Consider the following 22,606-nt stretch of genomic DNA (forward strand, 5'->3'; position numbering starts at 1 on the left):
GTCTGCATGGGCTGCTCATGCTTGGCCAGGAGCAGGTGAACTATAGTAGGATGGATCCAATAGCAACTGGAAGGTAAGTAGAGGCTGGAGGGACGCTCTGAAGAGGTTGGCATGTAGCTCAGAAATAGTGATGTTTTGTAATGAAGTAATTTACAATGTATATGTTGCCTCACAACCTCTTGGAATTCAGTTTAATTTAAACAACAAAACACCTTTCACTAGTAGGAACTAGATGGAGCGAGGATGCATCATTACAGTATATACCCGTTTCACGAATACAGTACACAAATACTGTGACACAATAAAAGCAGTCGTGTAGGGGTAAAGCACTTTAATATTCACTAAATGCTTGTACAAATTACTTGCATTGATTTGTACATTCGGACAGAAACACCAAGTATCAAAAAGAACATGAATATTTGAGCAATTTGACATGTACACAAGGCAACAGACATTTAAGGGAATCGGTCAGCAAGTTTTGCAATGGAATCTGAGAGCACCATGATGTAGGGGCTTGAAAGCCTCATTCCAGTGATGTATCACTAAGTCTGCTTTCATACTGTGTTCAGGCACCCAATCAGAGGCTCCGTTGGGGCTTACGTCGAAAACCGCTAGCAAAAAAGGATTCAGGTGTATCCGTAAGCCCAGATGAAGCCACTGAACGGGTGCCTGAACGTAGTGTCAAAGCATCCTTACTGTACTGCTTGGTGCAGTTCTTATAAGATCCATGTTCTCTCTGCAGCAGCCAGTTTTTTCTTCAGTCAAAATCCGCTAAAATGGCGGATAGGTTCCTGTACTGACCACAACGTTTGCCACCGGACCGAACCGCTGCGAGAGAGCGAGAGAATTTTTCAGCCGCCAGAACAGAGTTTAGGGTTAAATTTCCAGCTGAGTGAAGTCTTTCGGGCATGCGCAGTGAGAAGTGCGGATCCTGCCGCCCGAAAAAAACGTTGCATGGTCCGTTCGGGCATGTCGGCGGACGTCAAAATTTTGGCGGATCCGCAAAAAAACAGATCCAATCGATGGCCATCCGTCAAGATCTGCCGGTAATGCAACTCAATGGGAAAAAAAACGGATCCGCCAAGAAAAATGGCGGATCCTGACTGATGGACACAAACGGATGTGTGAAACAGGCCTAACCTGTTTATAACCCTGCCCACATCACTGATTGGCAGCTTCCTGTGTACACTGTGCATTGTCAGCAAACTGCCACTCAGCGGTGGGGCGGGGTTACACAGATTAGCTGGACTGGACAGCACGGCACACCTAGTCCTGTGATGATAATCTCCTGCTGATAAAACAAAAACTATTCAAACTTCAGCACACAGCGTAGTGACACATCATTGTAATCAGGGTCTTAACTCCTATATTATACTGCTAGTCCATATTCTCCCTGCTCTTCAACCTTCTGGTTTACACAAGCATGTGTTCAAAAGGGTATTGGTATGTACTATATGAACACAGATTTAGCTAAAAGGTACCTGTCATGTCTGCCAAACCTCATTAACCTGCAGATATATGGTTACTCTGTGGGTTAACAGTGTTAGAATTCTGTCCGACTGCCGTACTAACAGGAGACTTTCAGTAGAAAATGAACTATATTCCCTCCCGGGAGTTTCCGGCTTTCAGTAATACAGGTGTGCCAGCACACCCTCAGTCACTGCTTAGTGTACAGTGAGTAACAGCTATAAGCAAACCCTGGCACTCTGATTTACAGCTCGCTCAGACACGATGCACAGCCGGCTGTCATTATGTCATGTCGGGGAGCACTTACAGCTGCTGCTCACTGAGTGGTGGCTGTAGCCACTTCCGGGCACTTCTGTATGACTGAAAGATGGCAGCTCCCAGGAGAAATAAAGTTCACTTTCTCCTGGCAGCTTTCAGTAACAATAAGGATATGTGCACATGTTGCGGATTCTGCTGTGGATTTTTCTGCGCGGATTTTGCGAAATCCGCAGGTAAAATGACCTGCGTTTTACCTGCGGATTTAGCGCAGATTTACAGTGGATTTTCTGCGGATTTATCCTGCGTTTTGACACCTGTAGAACTGGCGGTCACACTGCTCATATATCTAGTCCAATAATATTACCAAGAAAAGGCTAGGGACAGATGGCAGAGGATGTGACTACACAGGGATTGCAGCTGTAGGGTGGTCTCACAGAGAAATCACAACATTTGGTTCATCTAACCCTTAGTGACCACCCATACAACTTAAAACTGACCTGATGTATAAGTGAATAGTGTCTGCCGACAGGTGAAAATGCCGCAGTTGTCTGCTGTACCCTGTAGCTGACACCCTGCTGCATGAGTGACGGTGTCGGCACCAGCCATGGCCATTTAACCCCTTAGAGGCTGCTGTCAATAGTAACTATTGCACGTAGATGGCTAACATGTGGGGGTTCCCTTTATTACCTCATCGGCACCGAGATAACGATTGTGTGGTCCTGATGGTTGCCATGACAATTCACAGCCAAAAAACGGCCTTAGGCTATGTTCACACATGCCATTTTTGCTGAATTTTTTCTGCAGCAAAACCTGCTCTCTTGGCAGTAAAAAAGCTGCAGGTTTTGTTTTTTTTATTGGTGTGTTTTTGTCATGCTTCATTTGTCTCTTGTGTTGTGCATGCTGATAAAGTTTGGTGACAAAAAAAAAAATCATTCCACTTCTTAAGGTTTTTGCACAAAAAAAAAAGCAGTAAAACCTGATACTAGCATTTTTTTCACCACCCATTATTTTCAATGGGTGAAAAATGTTGAAAAGTGACATGCAAAAACCAAGCAAAGCACAAAATACTGAGGACAGAAAAACTAATGTGTATGCATGAGATTTCTGAAAATTTGCATAAAAAAATGCCGCGTGTGAACATAGTCTTAGAATCTGGCTGGCTGTACTGACCTGTTCGGAAGTTAGCAACATTTAGGTGCTAAACATAACATTTTTCTTTCCGGTCATGCCACTTTGCATATACAGCTCTGACAAAAATTAAGAGACCACTTCCAAATGTTCAGTTTGTCCGATTTTTCTCTTTATAGATATATTTTTGAGTAAAATGTAAATTGTTCTTTTAGTCTACAAACTTCTGACAACATGTCTCCGAATTTCCAAGCAATACATTTTTGGGGTTTTTTTTTCTGAAAAGGAGAAATGGTCACAATTAAAAAACAAAACAAAACAGTGCTTTCAGACCTCAAATAATGCAAAGAAAACAAGTTCATAATCATTTAGGAACAACAATACTAATGTTTTAACTCAGGAAGAGTTCAGAAATCAATATATTGTGGAATAACCATGATTTTTAATCACAGCTTTCATGTATCTTGACATGCTCGCCACCAGTCTTTCACACTGCTCCTGGCACAAAGATTTAAGCAGTTCTTTGTTTGATGGCTTGTGACGATCCATCATCCTCTTGATTACATTCCAGAGGTTTTCAATGGGGTTCAGGTCTGGAGAATGGGCTGGCCATGACAGGGTTTTGATGTGGTGGTCTCTTAATTTTTGCCAGAGCTGTATTCCTGAAAAGCACCTAATGAATTAATAATAAACTACCTGACAACAGTTTTGAATATGTTGGTGGGGGGGGGGTTAAATTGGAATCACTTTTAGGTCTCCCCAAAGTCACTTCAAAGCTAAGCAGGTCCCTCTAAAAAAAAAAATTGTAAATTTCCTTGAAAAATTGAAAAATTACTGCTACAATGTTAAAGCTTTTAACACCCTAACAAAATATAAGAACATTTTACAGAAGATGTAAAGCAGGCATAAAGTAAAGGTTACTCTATATACTCTTGTATAAGCAGAGTTTTTCAGCACTTTTTTGTGCTGTAAACGCCCCCCCTCAGCTTATACACGAGTCAATTGTCCCAGAAGGCCGGCGGGGGAGCAGCAGGTCACAGGAGGCAGGAGCCTGCGGCTGTAACTGTTCCCTCTGCTAAAGAGAAATTAATATTCATTTCTCTTATAGTGCGCAGTGACACCTGCAGCCGCCAGCTTCCAGAAGACATCCTACTCACCTTCCTGTGCGCCCTCGTTGCATCTCGTTGGTTCCAGCGCAAGCAGCATTTCCGGCTGAGCAATCGCGTGATCCCGCTCATTAAGGTAATGAATATGCACGTCTTTCCACTCCCATATGCGTGGAGTGAATATTCATTACCTTAATGAGCAGGGTCACATGATCGCTCGACAGGAAGAGCTGCTGGCACCAGAATAAGATGCATCCCAGGAAGGTGAGCAGGATGTTTGTTTTTTTAATAGGAAACATGCATACAAGGATAGGGGTAAGGAGCCATGCATACAAGGACAGGGACGGGGGAGCCATGCATACAAAGGACAGGGATGAAGGATGCATACCCAGCTTATACTCCAGTCAATAAACTTACCAAGTTTTTCATGGCAAAATTAGGTGCTTCGGCTTATACTCGTGTATACAGTATTTATTAACTAATTTGTGTAGTGTGACTCTCTGGAATAGGCCACGTTCACATGGTCAGTATTTTACATTAGCATTTGTAAGTCAAAACCAGGAGAGGAACAATCAGAGGAAAAGTATAATAGAAACATAGAAACATCACCACTTCTGTATTTATCACCCTCTCCTGGCTTTGGCTTACAAACACCGAGGTAAAATACTGAACATGGCCTTGGAGGGATAATCCTTCTCGTTTTGAACATTTTTTAGACATTTTTGTCAAATTTCTGACATTTTTGTAAACACAAAACATATATATACCTAAATTTACCATTACCATAAAATATGTGTCACAAAAAAAAAATAAAAACAATCTCGATACGTTGAAACATTCCAGAGTTATTGCCACATAAAGAGACATGTCAGATTTTAATAATGTCCCTGGTCGCTAAGGGGTTAAGACGCAACATGATTTGTAAAGGTTTCTATAGTCTATAGACTAAGCGCACACTTATTGCTACAGGCTGCAGTCCATAGGAACATTAGAGTCCCATGAAACTCCGCATTACAGTAGTAATTACTGCAGTCATCACCCACAATCATGCCGAGAATAAATGTCTGTGTATACCCAAACTTATGGCAAGGGAGACCTGCAGTAAAGAAAAAAACTGCACCTTGTTAGGAAATAGGGTATCTTTATTTATTTAACCAAGCCTACTAAATAGATACGATTTACACAGCACTGACAATGATATATTGGCTTGATCATACTAATAAAATGAAGGCCGTTAAAACAATTAAACTGAATACTGCACGTTACTTTAGCAGCAGAATAAACAATTCTTTAAAATCCGCAATATGCAATGAAGATAAACGTCCACTACCTTAAAAAAAGGAAAACTTGTTTATTACCGTACATTTGTGATGTTAATACCCAAATTTAGTGTAAAAAACAAATTGATTAAAAAAAAAGTGACTAGATAAAATCTTAATGGTAGCCCAAAAGACAAACAGCAGAGCTTATAAAATATATACCGTACATGGATTTCATTAAATTAAAGCTGCACCACCAGGGTGGGTAAATCTTAAATAAACCCGCTGTCCCTAATTGAGAAGAAACTATTGCCTACAGGAACGGAGTCACTGAAATTAAAAAACTGCTCTTGTTGCAGGCCCCAATCTCCTTCATCGTCATCTTCTGGCTCTGCTACTGAGGAATTTCGTGCATTTTCATACAGAAACACTTGCTCATCCACGTGAGCAGGGGCCAATCGGTTTCTTTTGGAACTTACAACGTTCATTGATGAACTAAAGAGACGTTCAGGAAAGACTCTTGTGGGAGAAATGCACCAGTACTTTTGGAGTACTTTTGGTAGAAGAGGAAACAGTGCCAAACGATCAGACCACCATTTCAGTGGATCCTCACTTAGTCCAAGAACTTTTTGGGATTTAAAATTGCTCAATTCTTCAACGACCTGTGCATGACACTCCTCTTGATCTTCTGGAGGCCCAGACTGGCAGAATATTTCCGCTAGCATATTATTGATGCTGCTTGAAGTAGGAGGAGTGGATGACACAACCAATTTTTTCATCGGAGGTTCTTCTGTCATTGGGAACACTTTATCTTCAGATCTTGAGGTTTCCTTGCTTCTGTCTAGCAGGGCCTTGGCTTCCTCAATAACACGATTTTCAACCTGAGAACGTTCAAATGCAGATAGGAAAGGAAGTCTTTTGTACCTGGGATCCAAAAACGTGGCAAGGTTCAAGAACATATCTATTTCTGGTGTCTGCTGATACGTCGTTGACAAAGCTTTGGCAATGACCTCTTTTGCCATGCTGATTTCTTTTAAGTCTGTATCTTTGATATTCAAAGAAGTGTTAAGTAGCATGTGTAGGAGAGGTTTTACCATGCTTATAGTGGGATACTTTGACATTGACAACATTTCCGCAACTTGCTTAAAAGGTTGCAGGAGGTCAACAAGGCCTTCAATTGTATTCCACTCACCAGATTCTAGCATGAGATGATGGTTATTACTATCCTCAACCAAGACACCTGCAATGGTGAACTGCTGCTCCTTAAGACGCTGTAACATTGCAAGCGTGCTGCCCCACCAGGAAACACGGTCGCTTATGAGCATACATGATATTGTATTTTGCTGCTTTTGCTTCTCACAGAGCATGTACATGGCAACTGTTGATTGCTGAAAATATTCCACCAACTTTCTACACCTTGAAAGGAGTCCAGAGACCTTTGGGAGATGAAAAGCTTGCTGTATTCCCTTATTAAAAGTCTGGCCCACGCAAGGCATGTTTATGGGAATATCCAGAAGCGAGCATGCCTTTATAATGTCTTTAGTATAGTCCGTGGTAGCTCCAAACACTTTGGCGCTAATTCCCCACTCTATAAAGGTTTCATACAATACTCTAGTAATTGACTCCGCTTTGTTTTCCTCGGGTACTTCGAGTGTTTTCAAACATCGGGAGCCTATGGTAAAAGAATGAGAAACACCAGTGGCTAAAAAGTGGACAAAAAGGGTTACATATGATCTGTTCTGGCTTTCACTTTTCCACATGTCAGTGGAAATACCACACCACAACACATCCACCAACTCTTTTAGTATAACATCTCTAACAGTGTGATACCTCTCCGGCAGCAGACGACTGCATATGTATTTCCGGCTAGGAATTTCATACCTAGGATCCATAGTTTTTAGAAGACATTTGAAAGTAGGTTCATCCAATATAGAAGCAGGAAACATACCCTCACATATCAAATTAACCACTGCGGATGAAACCTCAAGCTGTTTCTTGTCAAAAGTATGGCTGCTTTTCATTATTAAAGTTTCTTGAACAACTTGTTGGGATGTTTCTGGTTTCAACTTTGAGAAAGCTGTGGCAAATGCCTCCCTCATTTGCTCCGTGTTGCTTTTCACAAACTCACAAAACTCATCTGGGTGATTCTTCTCGAGGTGGTAAGAAAGGTTGGACGTATTCCCAGAATATGCTATCTGAGCCATACAGATGCGACAATAGATTTTCTTCCATTCCATAATGCATCCCTCAGCATTGGTGTCAAATCCAAAATACTTCCATACTTTACTCTTTGCTCTAGGATGTGCAACAAGGTTAAGGTCAGATTGTGCAACTTCACTGCTTTTAATCTCCATTATGTTGCAAGTGCCAGTCTTCAGTTAAGACTTCACTCATTAATGAGTATCTGCTAACGGCAGGAAGACAAGAGAGAAAATCAGGAAGCAAAACTAATTGCATCACGAGGAATACTTAAAGGGGTTGTCCGCTACTTTAACCCCCCCAATGTATCCCCCGGGGCCCTTAATGAATTTTGTAAATATCATGTTGCCTATACTGCCTGTGAGCAACACGTGACCCAGCACGGATGTCATGACAAGTGAGGCGTGACTCAGCACTGGGTCCCCGCAGCGGCTGCTGGGTTGTAGGCGGGGTTACCCCCGCGTCACACCCAGCATCCACTGTGCGCTTTCTCAATGAATGGGCGCGCGGTGGATTCTGGATGTGACGCGGGGGGATAACCCCGCCCACAGCCTGGCAGCCAGCACGGAAGGAGGAAGAGGGACCCCCAGCTGCTGCCAGCACTTGTCGGGAAATCAGCAGAAGCCAGAGCTGGCTGCAGCCAGGAGTCACGTGCTGCCTGTGAGCGGCCAGCGATAGTGCCGCTCACAGGCAGTATAGGCAACATGAGGTATTTACAAAATTCATTAGAGGCCCCTGGGGGATACATTGGGGGGTTAATTTAAAGAAATGGACAACCCCTTTAAAGGGGTGGCCCGAAACTAAAATTAATTTTAATATAAATCTCCCTCTATTTAATGTTGTAATCTAATATTCTAATAAACTATAATTTAAAAGTCCCTATCATTCCCTCATTACTCGAACTGCTTTATTTTTATTTTCTTACTTCCTGTATGATGATGCTTCATTTGAGAATCTCAGTACAAGCTGGGATACTCAATCGGGTCATCATCAGGGGCAAAGGGTACGGTCACTGCTGCAGACCTTGCCCCTATCTTGAAATAAATCCTTATCAGTGACATACGTTTCAGGGGCTGGGCTAGTCCCTACTCTGCAGAGCATGTCAATTCCAATATATGCTCATTACATTCTCATCACTGAGCAGTATGCACAGTGACAGTGCCCTCGCTTGCCGATTCTGTTGAGAAGTGACTAAAGAAAGCACTGTCAGTGCACATTGTAAGGACAGAACGAGTAAGCAAAGACCAGCACCGCCACAAGTGATGTCGATTTCTGTGCGCTTGTACTCTCCTCACAGTGTACACTGACAGTGTGATCTCTTGCCAGCTTGTCATTTCTCATCAAAGCCGGCGAGGAAGCACATTATCAATGTGCACTGAGAAGAAAAGTGCACAATGGCAAGATTCTAATGAACATTCGTCAGATTTTATAATCAACCCATCCTCAGTACAGTAGGTGACTAGCCCAGCCCCTAAAATGGATGTCACTGATGACGCTTCGTTTTAGGGTGGGGGGCAGAGGCTGCGGCAGTGGGATTCTCCAACGAAGAGTCATCACACAGAAAGTAGTAAAAAAAAAAATTAATAAAGCACTTAGTAGGTAGAGAATTATAGGGACTTTTTAATTAAAGTACATTACAAAAGAGATTAGATTTTGGCATTAAATAGACTTACATTTAGGATGAAAATAAATTTGAGTTTCAGACCGCCCCTTTAGCAGTTTACTGCAAATAAAACGTCTTTATCCATTTAACAAGGTTTCAAACATGGCCACTTAAAAACTTGCATCTCACTGAAGTTAACAATGTCCCAAAACTGAACTTAAGGTTATAAATGTTGCGGGGGGCTACCACTTGTAATTATCTAAAAGGGGAAGAATAAATGTATGATCACTGAGGTGCCCATTCAGGTTCTCGTAGCCAACTATAAAAGTGTCACCGAGCCAGTTGATAAGTGATAAACATTGTTCATAGGCTAAGAAGGGGGCTTACTGAAACAAAATTAGCAAAAAGATCTGCCGCATCCTAGTCCGGTAGTAACATCGCTAGTCCGTGGCCGCAGTTTATGATTGGTAGGCACTATAACATTGCTACAATGCAACTCATACACATGGTGTGATAAGGTCCTACTAAGTAAAATAGATTCATGGGATGTCACAGTAGTAGGAAATATGCAATGCTGTGGTCTGGAAGCCATGAACTATAGTTGTGTCCATTAGACCAGGGTCCTGCAAGTCTTTTTACTCTACTCTAGTGCTCATTAGGTTGGATCCACAGTGTCGGGCACATATGCTCGGGAGGTATGAGCCCAACCATGGGCACAGTCAGTACGGACGCTGAGGCATCTGTCCTCTGTAGAGACCCGCTATACACGAATACCGGATGTGTGCACTTAACCTTACTCCTATATACACAGCCATGTTAACAGTACGCAGCCCACTTGCTTTGAACTACTACTACATTATTCCTTGTCTATAAAGATCATGAAAAGAACAAGGTGGAATCCATGGCCAGAGTTCAATTCTCATCCTTTAGTCTGTAGTGCTTTATTTTTCTAGGAAAAGGAAATAACTTGCAATTATTTTCAACCTCTATATAACAGATACAGAAAAGAAAAAAAAGTTACAAATCATTTAGTCTCGTTGCAGTGTGAGCTCCATGCACACAAATTTACTAAGGCTCTGTGAAAAGCTGAAAAAGCATCAAATTGATTCTGTGAGATCAAGAAGCCCTAATTCAAAGAAAGGGGGGTTTCAAAGGATGGGTTCCATGCCAGTCACTGTCTTTTAATGGTAATCTGTCAAAAGGGTTTTCCCAAGTAATCTGACAGCAGCATGAGGTAGGGACAGAGACCTTGATTCCAGTGATGTATCACTTCATTTACTGGGTGCAGAAGTTGTGATAGTTACGGTACCTCTGCTGCAGAACAAGTAGGAGAAAACCCGTCCCACACGACGGATTGGCAGCTTCCTGTGTACACTGTATAGTCACACATTGCTGCTAATGTGGTAATGGTTGGACTAGGAGGCTCGAGGCCAGCTGTCCTGTAATAATAATCTCCTGCTGGTAAAACACAGTATTGAAGCAACAAAACAAAGCCCAGTAAGTGAAATATCGCTGTAATTAGGCTCTTACATCATGGTGCTCCCAGATTATATAGCAAAAACCTGTAGACGGATTCCTTGGAAATAGATTGCGCCACCATGAGCCCCAAGGCAGTTCATCACAGAGATAGCACAAGCAGACTTTAATTGGGCACTTCCACTTCATGAAAGAACAGGACTGCAGTAGAGTACGCTCTTGAGGTAGTCAGAGCTCTTCATCGCATAAATTATGTATATACCAGACTAGCATTTAACCCCTTCACAACCTCCGACGTATGCATACGTCCAGATCGGTACTTACCAACCTTGGATACGTCATGGCGATTTTGCGCACACAAGAGCTGTGCGTGTGATCGTCGCCAAGTGATCAGCTGATTTCACAGCTGACACCTGTCACTCAATGCTAGGAGCTGTGCCTACATCTCTCCCGGCAGATTAACCCCCTAAATGGAGCGATTGATATAGATGGCATCACTTATAAGGCAGGCAAAAGGAGGAAGCCCCCTCTGATCGATGGTCCTGGTCATAGTGGGGCACGATCATTGCCACTGTACCCCGATGTCATCATGATAAAACACAGTGGCCCTACACCAGCAGATGACATGGCTCCCCAAACCATCACTGATTGTGGAAACTTCACAATAGACCTCAAGCAGCTTGGATTGTAGCCTCTCCACTCTTCCTCCAGACTGAGACCTTGATTTCCAAATGAAGTTCCTAAAAGAAAAATCCATTTGAAAATGGCACTGAAAACTACGCAGGCGCCATCTTGGAGGAAATTTCTCTCTTCTCTGGCAAGATCGTGCCGCCGGCGCCTGCGCAATAGCAGCTATCAGCGATCGCCAATAGCTGAAACTGCGCAGGCATTTTCAAATGGATTTTTTTTTTTAAGGAACTTCAGAATTAGAGCAAAGAAATGCATATACAATTCATTACATATGTGATCATGCTGAAGCGCCACCGCCGTCGCCTGCCAAATGTTTTTTTTCCCCAAGAGATACATAATATTCATTAGGCAAATGAAGGGATCAGTGACCTGTCAGAAGCCATACTGATTATGTGGTGCTCTGATTAGCTATTAATGTCCAACCCTCCAGCCCTGCCACGGAACACGGACATATCATTCAAAGGGAATCTGTCACTCATTTTTTTGAATATGAGCTGCTGGCACTGACATCAGGGGCTTATCTACAGCATTCTGTAATGCTGTAGATAAGCCCCCGATATAACCTGAAAGATAAGAAAAAGAGAGTTAGATTATACTCACCGGGGGGGTCCAGTCCAGCGCCTCCCATCTTCATACGATGCCGTCCTCTTCCTTCCTTCCTATCGTGGCTCCTGCGCAAACGCACTGCTCTGCCCTATTGAGGGCAGAGCGGAGTCCTGCAGTGTGCAGGTGCCGTGAGAGGTCCGGCGCCTGCGCACTGCAGTATTCTGCTCTGCCCTCAACAGGGCAGAGCAGTGCACCTGCGCAGGAGCCACGACAGGCAGCAAAGAGGAAGATGTCACCGTTAGAAGATGGGAGGCGCTGGACCGCGACACCCATTGGACCAGTAAGCCCACCCGGTAAGTATAATCTGTTTTTTCTTATCTTTCGGGTTACATCGGGGGCTTATCTACAGCATTACAGAATTCTGTAGATAAGCCCCTCATGGCGGTGGCTGCAGCTCAAAGGCCAAAAATAAGGTGACAGATTCCCTTTAACACAAAACTGAAAACAAAGATTACACGACAACCACAAGATGGATTTCATCACCAGGTATCATTTTAATCAGTGTAACGGCGCCGACCTGACACTGTGTGTAGGTTACTATGCACAATCCTGCTGACAGGTTCCCTTTAAAACTGAGAAAATTCTACAACTGTCCCATTTATTTGAATAGGGCTTGCAGAAATGGCTTGAACTGGAGTAAGCTCAGAGAAGAGCGACCAGAATGGTGACTAGGACATGATGTGCAGACCAGTCACCATTCTGGTCGCTCTTCTCAGGATTTGGGAATGTTTAGCTTGCAAAAAAGAAGACTGAGGAGACTTAATAGCTGTCTACAAATATCTCAAGGGCTGTCACATTGTAGAAGGATCATCTTTATTCTCATTTGCACAAGGAAAGACTAGAAGCAATGGAATGAAACTGAATGGGAGGAGACACATTAGATATTAGAAAAAACTTCTTGACAGTGAGGGCCATCAATAAGTGAAACAGGCTGCCACGAGAGGTGGTGAGTTCTCCTTCAATGGAAGTCTCCACTGGACAGACATCTGTCTGAGATGGTTTAGTGAATCCAGTGATGGATTGAGCAGGGGTTTGGACCAGATGACCCAGGAGGTCCCTTCCAACTCTATATTCTATGATTCTAAGTCCATGTGTTTGCCGTTAAGAGTTGTCCGGTCAAAAAAAAAAAAAAAGAATCGATAAATCTGCAGTCCCGCTGTGTGTCTGTATACTTATGAAACTCCCAGCGCATGCATTGTGGGCTGCAAGGATACGCCAATTTCTGAGCTTGGACTGGAGGGTGTGTATGTGTTATCCATACTGTCGGGCAGAAATGGTCCAGTGGGTGCGGACTCGCTCCACAATCTTGTATTCAGTGGACTGGACAACCGCTTTAAAGTGGAATCTACACAAAGCGAGCATAAAAAATACAAGATTTTCTCTGACTCTGGACAGTGCAACCCTCAATAAAGCCTGTTTCAAACATGCAGCATTCAAAGTAGAGATATGGACCAAGAGGTCCAGAGCAGCTGGGGCCTCCTGACCCAAACTCAATGGCCTCATAGGCATATAAGGGACTGTCATGTTAGGGCCATGTGATCCAAAGTCAGTCTATACTTGGACAAAGAAGCCAGATGTGTCATGTCCGGGTTTTAGGTCTCAATAGTGATATCTACTATATAATTGTATAATTCTGTCTGCTTGTAACGGAAATCCCGCGTCGTTGATCGGTCGCGGCCGGCCAGGCGCAACCAATCAGCGACAGGCGCAGTCTGGCTGCGAATTGGCGCGGAATTCGAATGACGCACGCCACCGCTACCGCCAGGAGATCTGCGGCGCTAGCCGCTGAGCACCCGACGGTTGCCGTGGATCATCTTCTGCCGCCATCAGGGGCTTATCTACAGCATTCTATAAGCCCCCAATGAAACCGGAAAGATAAGAAAAAAGGAGTTAGATTACTCACCCCGGCGTCTGGTCCAGTCCGATGGGTGTCGCCATCCCATCTGGCGCCTCTCATCTTCATACGATGACGTCCTCCTCCTTGCTTCTCCCTCGGCTCCTGCGCATGCGCACTTTATCGGCCCTGTTGAGCGCAGAGCACTGCACTGCGCAGGTGCCGGACAGCTCTGACCTTTCCCGGCGCCTGCGCACTGCAGTACTTTACTCTGCCCTCAACAGGGCAGATAAAGTACGCGTGTGCAGAAGCCGAGGGAGAAGCAAGGAGGAGGACATCATCGTATGAATATGGAAAGCACCGGACCGCGACACCCACCGCACCCGCCCTCCGGTGAGTATAATCTAACGTGTTTTTCTTATTTTTCAGGTTTCATCGGGGGCTTATCTACCGCATTACAGAATGCTGCAGATAAGCCCCTGATGGCGGTGGCCCCAGCTTATGGGGCAAAAATGGGGTGACAGATTCCCTTTAAATAAACTACATACATATTCTAGAATACCCGATGCGTTGAGTCGAGCCACCATCTAGTATTTTTATAACAGCTACCCCCTTAACCCCTTCACGACCTTTGATGCCACATAGGCATCATGAGAAGTCGTGCCAAAACGACCCATGACGCCTATGTGGCGTCATGACTTTAAAGCCCCCCTGCGGGTCGGGTAACCAGGGTCACTTAAAGGTCACCCGACCCGCATACAGAGGACTCCTTAGAGTTAACCCTAGGGGGCGTGGCTTAGCCCCCACGTGCCTACGATCGCTCTGATTGGCTGTTAAAAGTGAAACTGCCAATCAGAGCGATTGTAATATTTCATCAATGAAATTTGATGAAATATTACAAATCCAACCATGGCCGATGCTAAAATAGCATCGGGCATGGCTGGAGACGCTGAACCGACCCCCCCCCCCCCAACTGACTGACAGCGCAGATCGGCCTCCGCCACCATCTGACAGCGCCGATTGGCAGCCGCTGTCAAAATCTGCCCCCCCACCATTCTATCACCCCCTCTCACCCTCCACGAGGCCTCCGAACGCCCTCTGGCCGTCCCGGTGTCCCGGATCATGGGCGCCGCCATCTTGGAAATTGGCGGGCGCATGCGCCGTGCGCCTGCCGGGAATCTGCGACGCTGCAGATTCATTCATTTATTTTGATCACTGTTACAGTGATCAAAATAAAAAAAGTAAATCACCGACCCCCGTATCACCCCCATAGGTAGGGACGTATAGTAAAATAAAGAAAATATTTTTATTTTTTAATCAGGGTTAGGGCTAGGGTTGGAATTAGGGTTAGGGTTGGGATTAGGGTTGTAATTAGGATTGGGATTAGGGTTGTAATTTGGATTGGGATTAGGGGTGGGTGGGGATTACGGTTAGGCTTGTGGTTAGGGTAAGAGTTGAGGTTAGGGGTGTGTTGGGGTTAGGGTTGTGGTTAGGGTTGGTATTAGGGTTGGAGATAGAATTGAGGGATTTCCACTGTTTAGGCTCATTAGGGGTTCTCCAAACACGACATGGCGCCACCATTGATCCCAGCCAATTTTGCGTTCAAAAAGTTAAACAGTGCTCCCTCCAATTCGAGCCCCGATGTGCGCCCAAACAGTGGTTTACCCCCACATATGGGGTATCAGCGTACTCAGGAAAAATTGCACAACAACTTTGGGGGTCTAATTTCTCCTGGTACCCTTGGGAAAATAAAAAAATGGGGGCTAAATTATTTTTGTGGAAAATTATTTTTTATTTTCACGGCTCTGCGTTATAAACATCTGTGAAGCACTTGGGGGTTCAAAGTGCTCACCACACATCTAGATTAGTTCCTTGGGTGGTCTAGTTTCCAAAATAGGGTCACTTTTGGGGGGTTTCCACTGTTTAGGTACATCAGATGCTCTGCAAACGTAACATGACACCCGCAGACCATTCCATCAAGTAAACATTTCAAAACGTCACTACTTCCCTTCTGAGCCTCAACGTGTGCCCAAACAGTGGTCCCCCCCCACATATCGGGTACCAGCGTACTCAGGACAACTGGACAACAACTTTTGGGGTCCAAATTTATCCTGTTACCCTTGTGAAAATAAAAAATAGTGGGCTAAAAAACATTTTTTGAGGAAAAAAAATATTTTTATTTTCACGGCTCTGCGTTATAAACTTCTGTGAAGCGCCTGGGGGTTCAAAGTGCTCACTATGCATCTAGATAAGTTCCTTAGGGGGTCTAGTTTCCAAAATGGGGTCATTTGTGGGGGAGCTCCAAAGTTTAGGCACACAAGGGCTCTCCAAACATGACATGGTGTCCGCTAACAATTGGAGCTAATTTTCCATTCAAAAAGTCAAATGACGCTCCCTCCTTTCTGCGCCCTGCCGTGCGCCCAAACAGTGGTTCCCCCCACATATGGGGTACCAGCGTACTCAGGACAAACTGGACTGCAACTTTTGGGGTCCAGTTTATCCTGTTACCATTGTGAAAATAAAAAATAGTGGGCTAAAAAAACATTTTTGTGCAAAAAAAAAAAAAAATGATTTTTTATTTTCACTGCTCTGCGTTATAAACTTCTGTGAAGCACTTGGGGGTTCAAAGTGCTCACCACACATCTAGATAAGCTCCTTGGGGGTCTAGTTTCCAAAATGGGGTCACTTGTGGGGGAGTTCCAATGTTTAGGCACACAGGGGCTCTCCAAACGCGACATGGTGTTCGCTAACGATTGGAGCTAATTTTCCAATCAAAAAGTCAAATGGCGCTCCTTCCCTTCCGGGCCCTGCCGTGCACCCAAACAGTGGTTTATGACCACATATGAGATATTGGTGTACTGAGAAATTGCCCAACAAAATTTAGGATCTATTTTATCCTGTTACCCATGTGAAAGTGATAAAATTGATGCTAAAAGAAAATTTATGTTGGAAAAATTAAAATGTCCATTTTTTTCCTCCACGTTGCTTTAGTTCCTGTGAAGCACCAGAAGGGTTAATAATCTTGTTGAATGTTGTTTTGAGTAGCTTGAGAGGTGCAGTTTTTAGAATGATGTCACTTTTGGGTATTTTCTGCCATATAGACCCCTCAAAGTGACTTCAAATGTGAGGTGGTCCCTAAAAAAATGGTTTTGTAAATTTTGTTGTAAAAATGAGAAATCGCTGGTCAACTTTTAACCCTTATAACTTCCTAACAAAAAGAATTTGTTTCCAAAATAGTGCTGATATAAAGTAGACAAGTGGGAAATGTTATTAACTATTTTGTGCCAGATAACTCTCTGGTTTAACAGAATAAAAATTCAAAATTTGAAAATTGCGAAATTTTCAAAATTTTCGCCAAATTTCCACTTTCTTCACAAATAAATGCAAAAATCATCAACCTAAATTTACCACTAAAATGAAGCCCACTATGTCACGAAAAAAACAATCTCGGGATCAGTAGGATGCGTTGAAGCGTTCCTGAGTCATTACCTCATAAAGAGACACTGGTTAGAATTGCAAAAAATGGCCTGGTCATTAAGGTCAAAATAGGCTGGGTCATGAAGGGGTATTACCAGCACCTAGATCCTATCCCAATATGTAGTAGGTGTAATAATAATATTAGCAAATACCTCCATTTAGAAATGTAGTATAGTTACTCTGATTCGCTGTGTCGCTTACCCCATGTGCAGGGCATCACAGTACCTTACGTATCCATGGTTACACCACTAACAACTGTCACTAGATAAAAAACCGCAATATGCATTATTTGATTCCGTTGTCGGAACGCACTCGGTCATTATAAAAAGTCTATGGGTCCGTTGAAAAAAAAAAAAAAAAAAACTAACCGCACTCGGATGATATCCTAATGCAGTCTGATTATCATGGACAGGCTGAATGGAGAAGATGGATAAACTTTATTATTCTCATTCTCCACATCTGAAAAAATCAGATCATACTCTGATTACAGTGTGATCAGCATAGTCAGACCGATTTTCCCAGATGAGAGAAAACACGGTGGTGGGCCCCTTGCCTTAGACAGGCCATTTAACAGTAGGTTGTATCGGCACATGATCAACTCTAAGTACAGAAAACTGAGAACACACTGATTCTGGGAATACCCCTCTATTGTATGACTGGAGCCATGATGGTGGGCGCACAGCCTACGGAGAGGTTTATAGGCGCTTCTGATGGCCGGTATCAGGGCATTGGAGTCACTCAGCCGAGGGTCCGGCTCCTTCATAAACGCCCAATGATTACGGTAGTAAGAATGAATTTACTCCAGTGAAATGGTAACTGCGCGATATCACTATTATTTTGTTATAAAGCCTTAGATTAATAAACATAAAATATAGTGATATTAGTTTTCATAAACTTGAGTAAAAAGTTCTCTAATATTAATAACAGATAATCCGCTTATAGCTGAGGACTGGACAGTTCTACTGACCACCGCCCGTCGCTACTAAAAAGGATTCGGACATTTTACATTCATTTTTATATTGGTTTGCGCTTAGGCCTCTTTCACACTTCCGTTTTTGACCATCAGTCAAAATCCGCCAGTTTTTGAAAAAAACGGATCCGCCATTTTTTTTGGCGGATCCGTTTTTTTCCCCATTGAGTTGCATTACCGGCAGATCTTGAAGGATGACCATCCGTTGGATCTGTTTTTTTGCGGATTCGCCAAAATGTTTGCGTCCGCTGACATGCCTGGACGGACCCTGCAACGTTTTTTGGCTGTAGGATCCGCATTTTTCAGTGCGCATGCAGGCCATGAATGGGATGCGGACCAGGGAAGGGGTACGGGCTACGGCCGGGGCACGGGTCATGAATGGGATGCGGGCCAGGGCAGGGATACTGGCTACGAATGGGATGCGGGCCAGGGCAGGGGTACTGGCTATGAATGGGATGCGGGTCAGGGCAGGGGTACGGGCCATGAATGGGATGCGGGCCAGGGCAGGGGTACGGGCTACGGCCGGGGCACGGGTACGGGCCAAGAATGGGATGCGGGCCAGGGCAGGGGTACGGGCCATGAATGGGATGCGGGCCAGGGCAGGGGTACGGGCTACGGCCGGGGCACGGGTACGGGCCAAGAATGGGATACGGGCCAGGGCAGGGGTACGGGCCACGGCCGGGGCACGGGTACGGGCCATGAATGGGATGCGGGCCAGGGCAGGGGTACGGGCTACGGCCGGGGCACGGGTACGGGCCATGAATGGGATGCGGGCCAGGGCAGGGGTACGGGCCAAGAATGGGATACGGGCCAGGGCAGGGGTACGGGCCACGGCCGGGGCACGGGTACGGGCCATGAATGGGATGCGGACCAGGGCAGGGGTACGGGCTACGGCCGGGGCACGGGTACGGGCCATGAATGGGATGCGGACCAGGGAAGGGGTATGCGCTACGGCCAGGGCATGGGCCATCAATGGGGTAGAGGGCCGGTGTCCTACTCTCAGGAGGGAAAGCAGCCTTGTGCTGGGGATATTACATCATTGTTGCATGCAGTACAGGTAGCATTGTGATAGGCAGGATGTCGGGACAGTCCGGCAGTGCGGGGCGACAGGTGAGCTGACGAGCCTCTCGCACACGGTGGGCGCGCGCTGTAGCTCTCCGGTCCCAGCGGGATTTCCCGCGCCGCTCGTCACTGCTCTCACTTCCTTCCCCGGCGACTGAGCGAGACTACGTGTAGTCCCGAGAGCAGCTGAAGGTCGTGCGGTTCCCGCCTTCTTTCTCGCATGCCCCCTCTCTCCACTGTCGTGCGCCCCTCCCGGTCCGTGTATCTTTATATCGCACATCTGTAATAATGCAATGCTTGGATACAAACCTGTCCCGACCAGCGCAGCTCTCGTCACGAGGCCCTTGCACTGTGAGGACAGTATGTCGCAGACGGTTGGTCACAGCCCTCACTCGCCAGAGCAGTCAGCGAGATATCGCGATATAAAGAACGTTATGTCTCGACTGTCCTTTCTCGTTCAACGCGCTTGGCGATGACGTCACGACATGCACGATATGCGACATCTTCTGACAGGCCATGAGATACGGTTAATAACAGACACTGACATTTCCGCCCTCACACCCTGCCCCTGTCTGACCTGGTAGAGGGAAGGCCCGGCCGAGCAGCTGCTGGAGGAGCACCCTCATCGCGATATAGTAATTCCTGAGCACCGGCAGCACGAGGCTCACGCGGCACATGGCTGCTGTTGTGTTAGAACCGGCGATGGGGCGTGTGCTCGTCACTCCCACGGGAATCCCCGCCGGCCGAGGGAAAGTGCTGTCCTGGTGGCCGGCCGAGGGAAAGTGCTGTCCTGGTGGCCGGCCGAGGGAAAGTGCTGTCCTGGTGGCCGGCCGAGGGAAAGTGCTGTCCTGGTGGCCGGCCGAGGGAAAGTGCTGTCCTGGTGGCCGGCCGAGGGAAAGTGCTGTCCTGGTGGCCGGCCGGGGGAAGTGCTGTCCTGGTGGCCGGCCGAGGGAAAGTGCTGTCCTGGTGGCCGGCCGGGGGAAGTGCTGTCCTGGTGGCCGGCCGGGGGAAGTGCTGTCCTGGTGGCCAGCCGAGGCAAAGTGCTGTCCTGGTGGCCGGCCGAGGCAAAGTGCTGTCCTGGTGGCCGGCCGAGGCAAAGTGCTGTCCTGGTGGCCGGCCGAGGGAAAGTGCTGTCCTGGTGGCCGGCCGAGGGAAAGTGCTGTCCTGGTGGCCGGCCGAGGGAAAGTGCTGTCCTGGTGGCCGGCCGGGGGAAGTGCTGCCCTGGTGGAAGTGCTGTCCTGGTGGCCGGCCGGGGGAAGTGCTGTCCTGGTGGCCGGCCGGGGGGAAGTGCTGTCCTGGTGGCCGGCCGGGAGAAAGTGCTGTCCTGGTGGCCGGCCGGGGGAAAGTGCTGTCCTGGTGGCCGGCCGGGGGAAAGTGCTGTCCTGGTGGCCGGCCGGGGGAAAGTGCTGTCCTGGTGGCCGGCCGGGGGAAAGTGCTGTCCTGGTGGCCGGCCGGGGGAAAGTGCTGTCCTGGTGGCCGGCCGGGGGAAAGTGCTGTCCTGGTGGCCGGCCGGGGGAAAGTGCTGTCCTGGTGGCCGGCCGAGGGAAAGTGCTGTCCTGGTGGCCGGCCGAGGGAAAGTGCTGTCCTGGTGGCCGGCCGAGGGAAAGTGCTGTCCTGGTGGCCGGCCGAGGGAAAGTGCTGTCCTGGTGGCCGGCCGGGGGAAGTGCTGTCCTGGTGGCCGGCCGGGGGAAGTGCTGTCCTGGTGGCCGGCCGAGGGAAAGTGCTGTCCTGGTGGCCGGCCGGGGGAAGTGCTGTCCTGGTGGCCGGCCGGGGGAAGTGCTGTCCTGGTGGCCGGCCGGGGGAAGTGCTGTCCTGGTGGCCAGCCGGGGGAAGTGCTGTCCTGGTGGCCAGCCGAGGCAAAGTGCTGTCCTGGTGGCCGGCCGAGGCAAAGTGCTGTCCTGGTGGCCGGCCGAGGCAAAGTGCTGTCCTGGTGGCCGGCCGAGGCAAAGTGCTGTCCTGGTGGCCGGCCGAGGGAAAGTGCTGTCCTGGTGGCCGGCCGAGGCAAAGTGCTGTCCTGGTGGCCGGCCGAGGGAAAGTGCTGTCCTGGTGGCCGGCCGGGGGAAAGTGCTGTCCTGGTGGCCGGCCGAGGGAAAGTGCTGTCCTGGTGGCCGGCCGAGGGAAAGTGCTGTCCTGGTGGCCGGCCGAGGGAAAGTGCTGTCCTGGTGGCCGGCCGGGGGAAGTGCTGTCCTGGTGGCCGGCCGAGGGAAAGTGCTGTCCTGGTGGCCGGCCGGGGGAAGTGCTGTCCTGGTGGCCGGCCGAGGGAATGTGCTGTCCTGGTGGCCGGCCGAGGGAAAGTGCTGTCCTGGTGGCCGGCCGAGGGAAAGTGCTGTCCTGGTGGAAGTGCTGCCCTGGTGGAAGTGCTGTCCTGGTGGCCGGCCGGGGGAAGTGCTGTCCTGGTGGCCGGCCGGGGGGAAGTGCTGTCCTGGTGGCCGGCCGGGAGAAAGTGCTGTCCTGGTGGCCGGCCGGGGGAAAGTGCTGTCCTGGTGGCCGGCCGGGGGAAAGTGCTGTCCTGGTGGCCGGCCGGGGGAAAGTGCTGTCCTGGTGGCCGGCCGGGGGAAAGTGCTGTCCTGGTGGCCGGCCGGGGGAAAGTGCTGTCCTGGTGGCCGGCCGGGGGAAAGTGCTGTCCTGGTGGCCGGCCGGGGGAAAGTGCTGTCCTGGTGGCCGGCCGGGGGAAAGTGCTGTCCTGGTGGCCGGCCGGGGGAAAGTGCTGTCCTGGTGGCCGGCCGGGGGAAAGTGCTGCCCTGGTGGCCGGCCGGGGGAAAGTGCTGCCCTGGTGGCCGGCCGGGGGAAAGTGCAGCCCTGGTGGCCGGCCGGGGGAAAGTGCAGCCCTGGTGGCCGGCCGGGGGAAAGTGCTGCCCTGGTGGCCGGCCGGGGGAAAGTGCTGCCCTGGTGGCCGGCCGGGGGAAAGTGCTGCCCTGGTGGCCGGCCGGGGGAAAGTGCTGCCCTGGTGGCCGGCCGGGGGAAAGTGCTGTCCTGGTGGCCGGCTGTCAGGAGTAGCTGATCCTCTGTGAGGAGGTTACAGAACTGCTGGGGGGCGCTGAAGGATTAGGGGATTCAGCATTTCAGTGTTGTAGAGGGGATGACCTGGATTAGGGTAAATCAGAAGAATTGAACAGAGTGCTGGAACTGGTGTTGTGTGTGTATGTCGTGATTCAATGCGCAGCTAACATCACCCACTGGAAATGGGCACATCAGCTTGCAACCGTGGAACACAAGTGCATCAAAGCCAAGGTCTTTAATGTTCAAAAGCAACTCGCAAATGGTATCCTCCGGATCGCAGCCGGGTTGTCAAGACAGTCCGTATACAAGACTTTTTGCCATGGGCGACTGCACAGCTGTGTCATGCTGAGGGGTGCCAGGCGTTTTTGCTTCCCTTAGCTCTGTGTTGCTTCACACATGCAGTTTGCTAACCAAGACTGACACACCCTACCCTTTGCTGCAGGGTTTTTAAATGGAATCTGTGGCCTTGGG

The 22,606-nt window shown here is 47.8% G+C and overlaps 1 protein-coding gene across 7 annotated transcripts in view; it reads right to left on the reverse strand.

The window, feature by feature from the left end:
* The window catches only part of ZBED1 (zinc finger BED-type containing 1), a 426,627-nt gene extending 406,602 nt beyond the window's left edge, over positions 1 to 20,025 (reverse strand). The window contains exons 1-3 of one of the 7 annotated variants that reach the window (XM_073565947.1): positions 19,445 to 19,679; positions 7,167 to 7,625; positions 5,081 to 6,890 (exon numbers count right to left, since the gene is read on the reverse strand). In XM_073565947.1, coding sequence (XP_073422048.1) covers positions 5,491 to 6,890; positions 7,167 to 7,572 — 1,806 coding nt within the window. In that variant the 5' untranslated portion in view covers positions 7,573 to 7,625; positions 19,445 to 19,679 and the 3' untranslated portion in view covers positions 5,081 to 5,490. Of the gene's footprint in view, positions 1 to 5,080; positions 7,626 to 19,444; positions 19,682 to 19,712 lie in introns of those variants that run through there. The other 6 variants (XM_073565948.1, XM_073565946.1, XM_073565945.1 and 3 more) reach the window with 6 other exon arrangements.
* Positions 20,026 to 22,606: the final 2,581 nt, after the last annotated feature.

Source organism: Dendrobates tinctorius, unplaced genomic scaffold (genome assembly GCF_039654945.1).
Source record: "Dendrobates tinctorius isolate UK_male_01 unplaced genomic scaffold, ASM3965494v1 ptg000016l, whole genome shotgun sequence".
NCBI classification, from domain to species: Eukaryota; Metazoa; Chordata; class Amphibia; order Anura; family Dendrobatidae; genus Dendrobates; species Dendrobates tinctorius.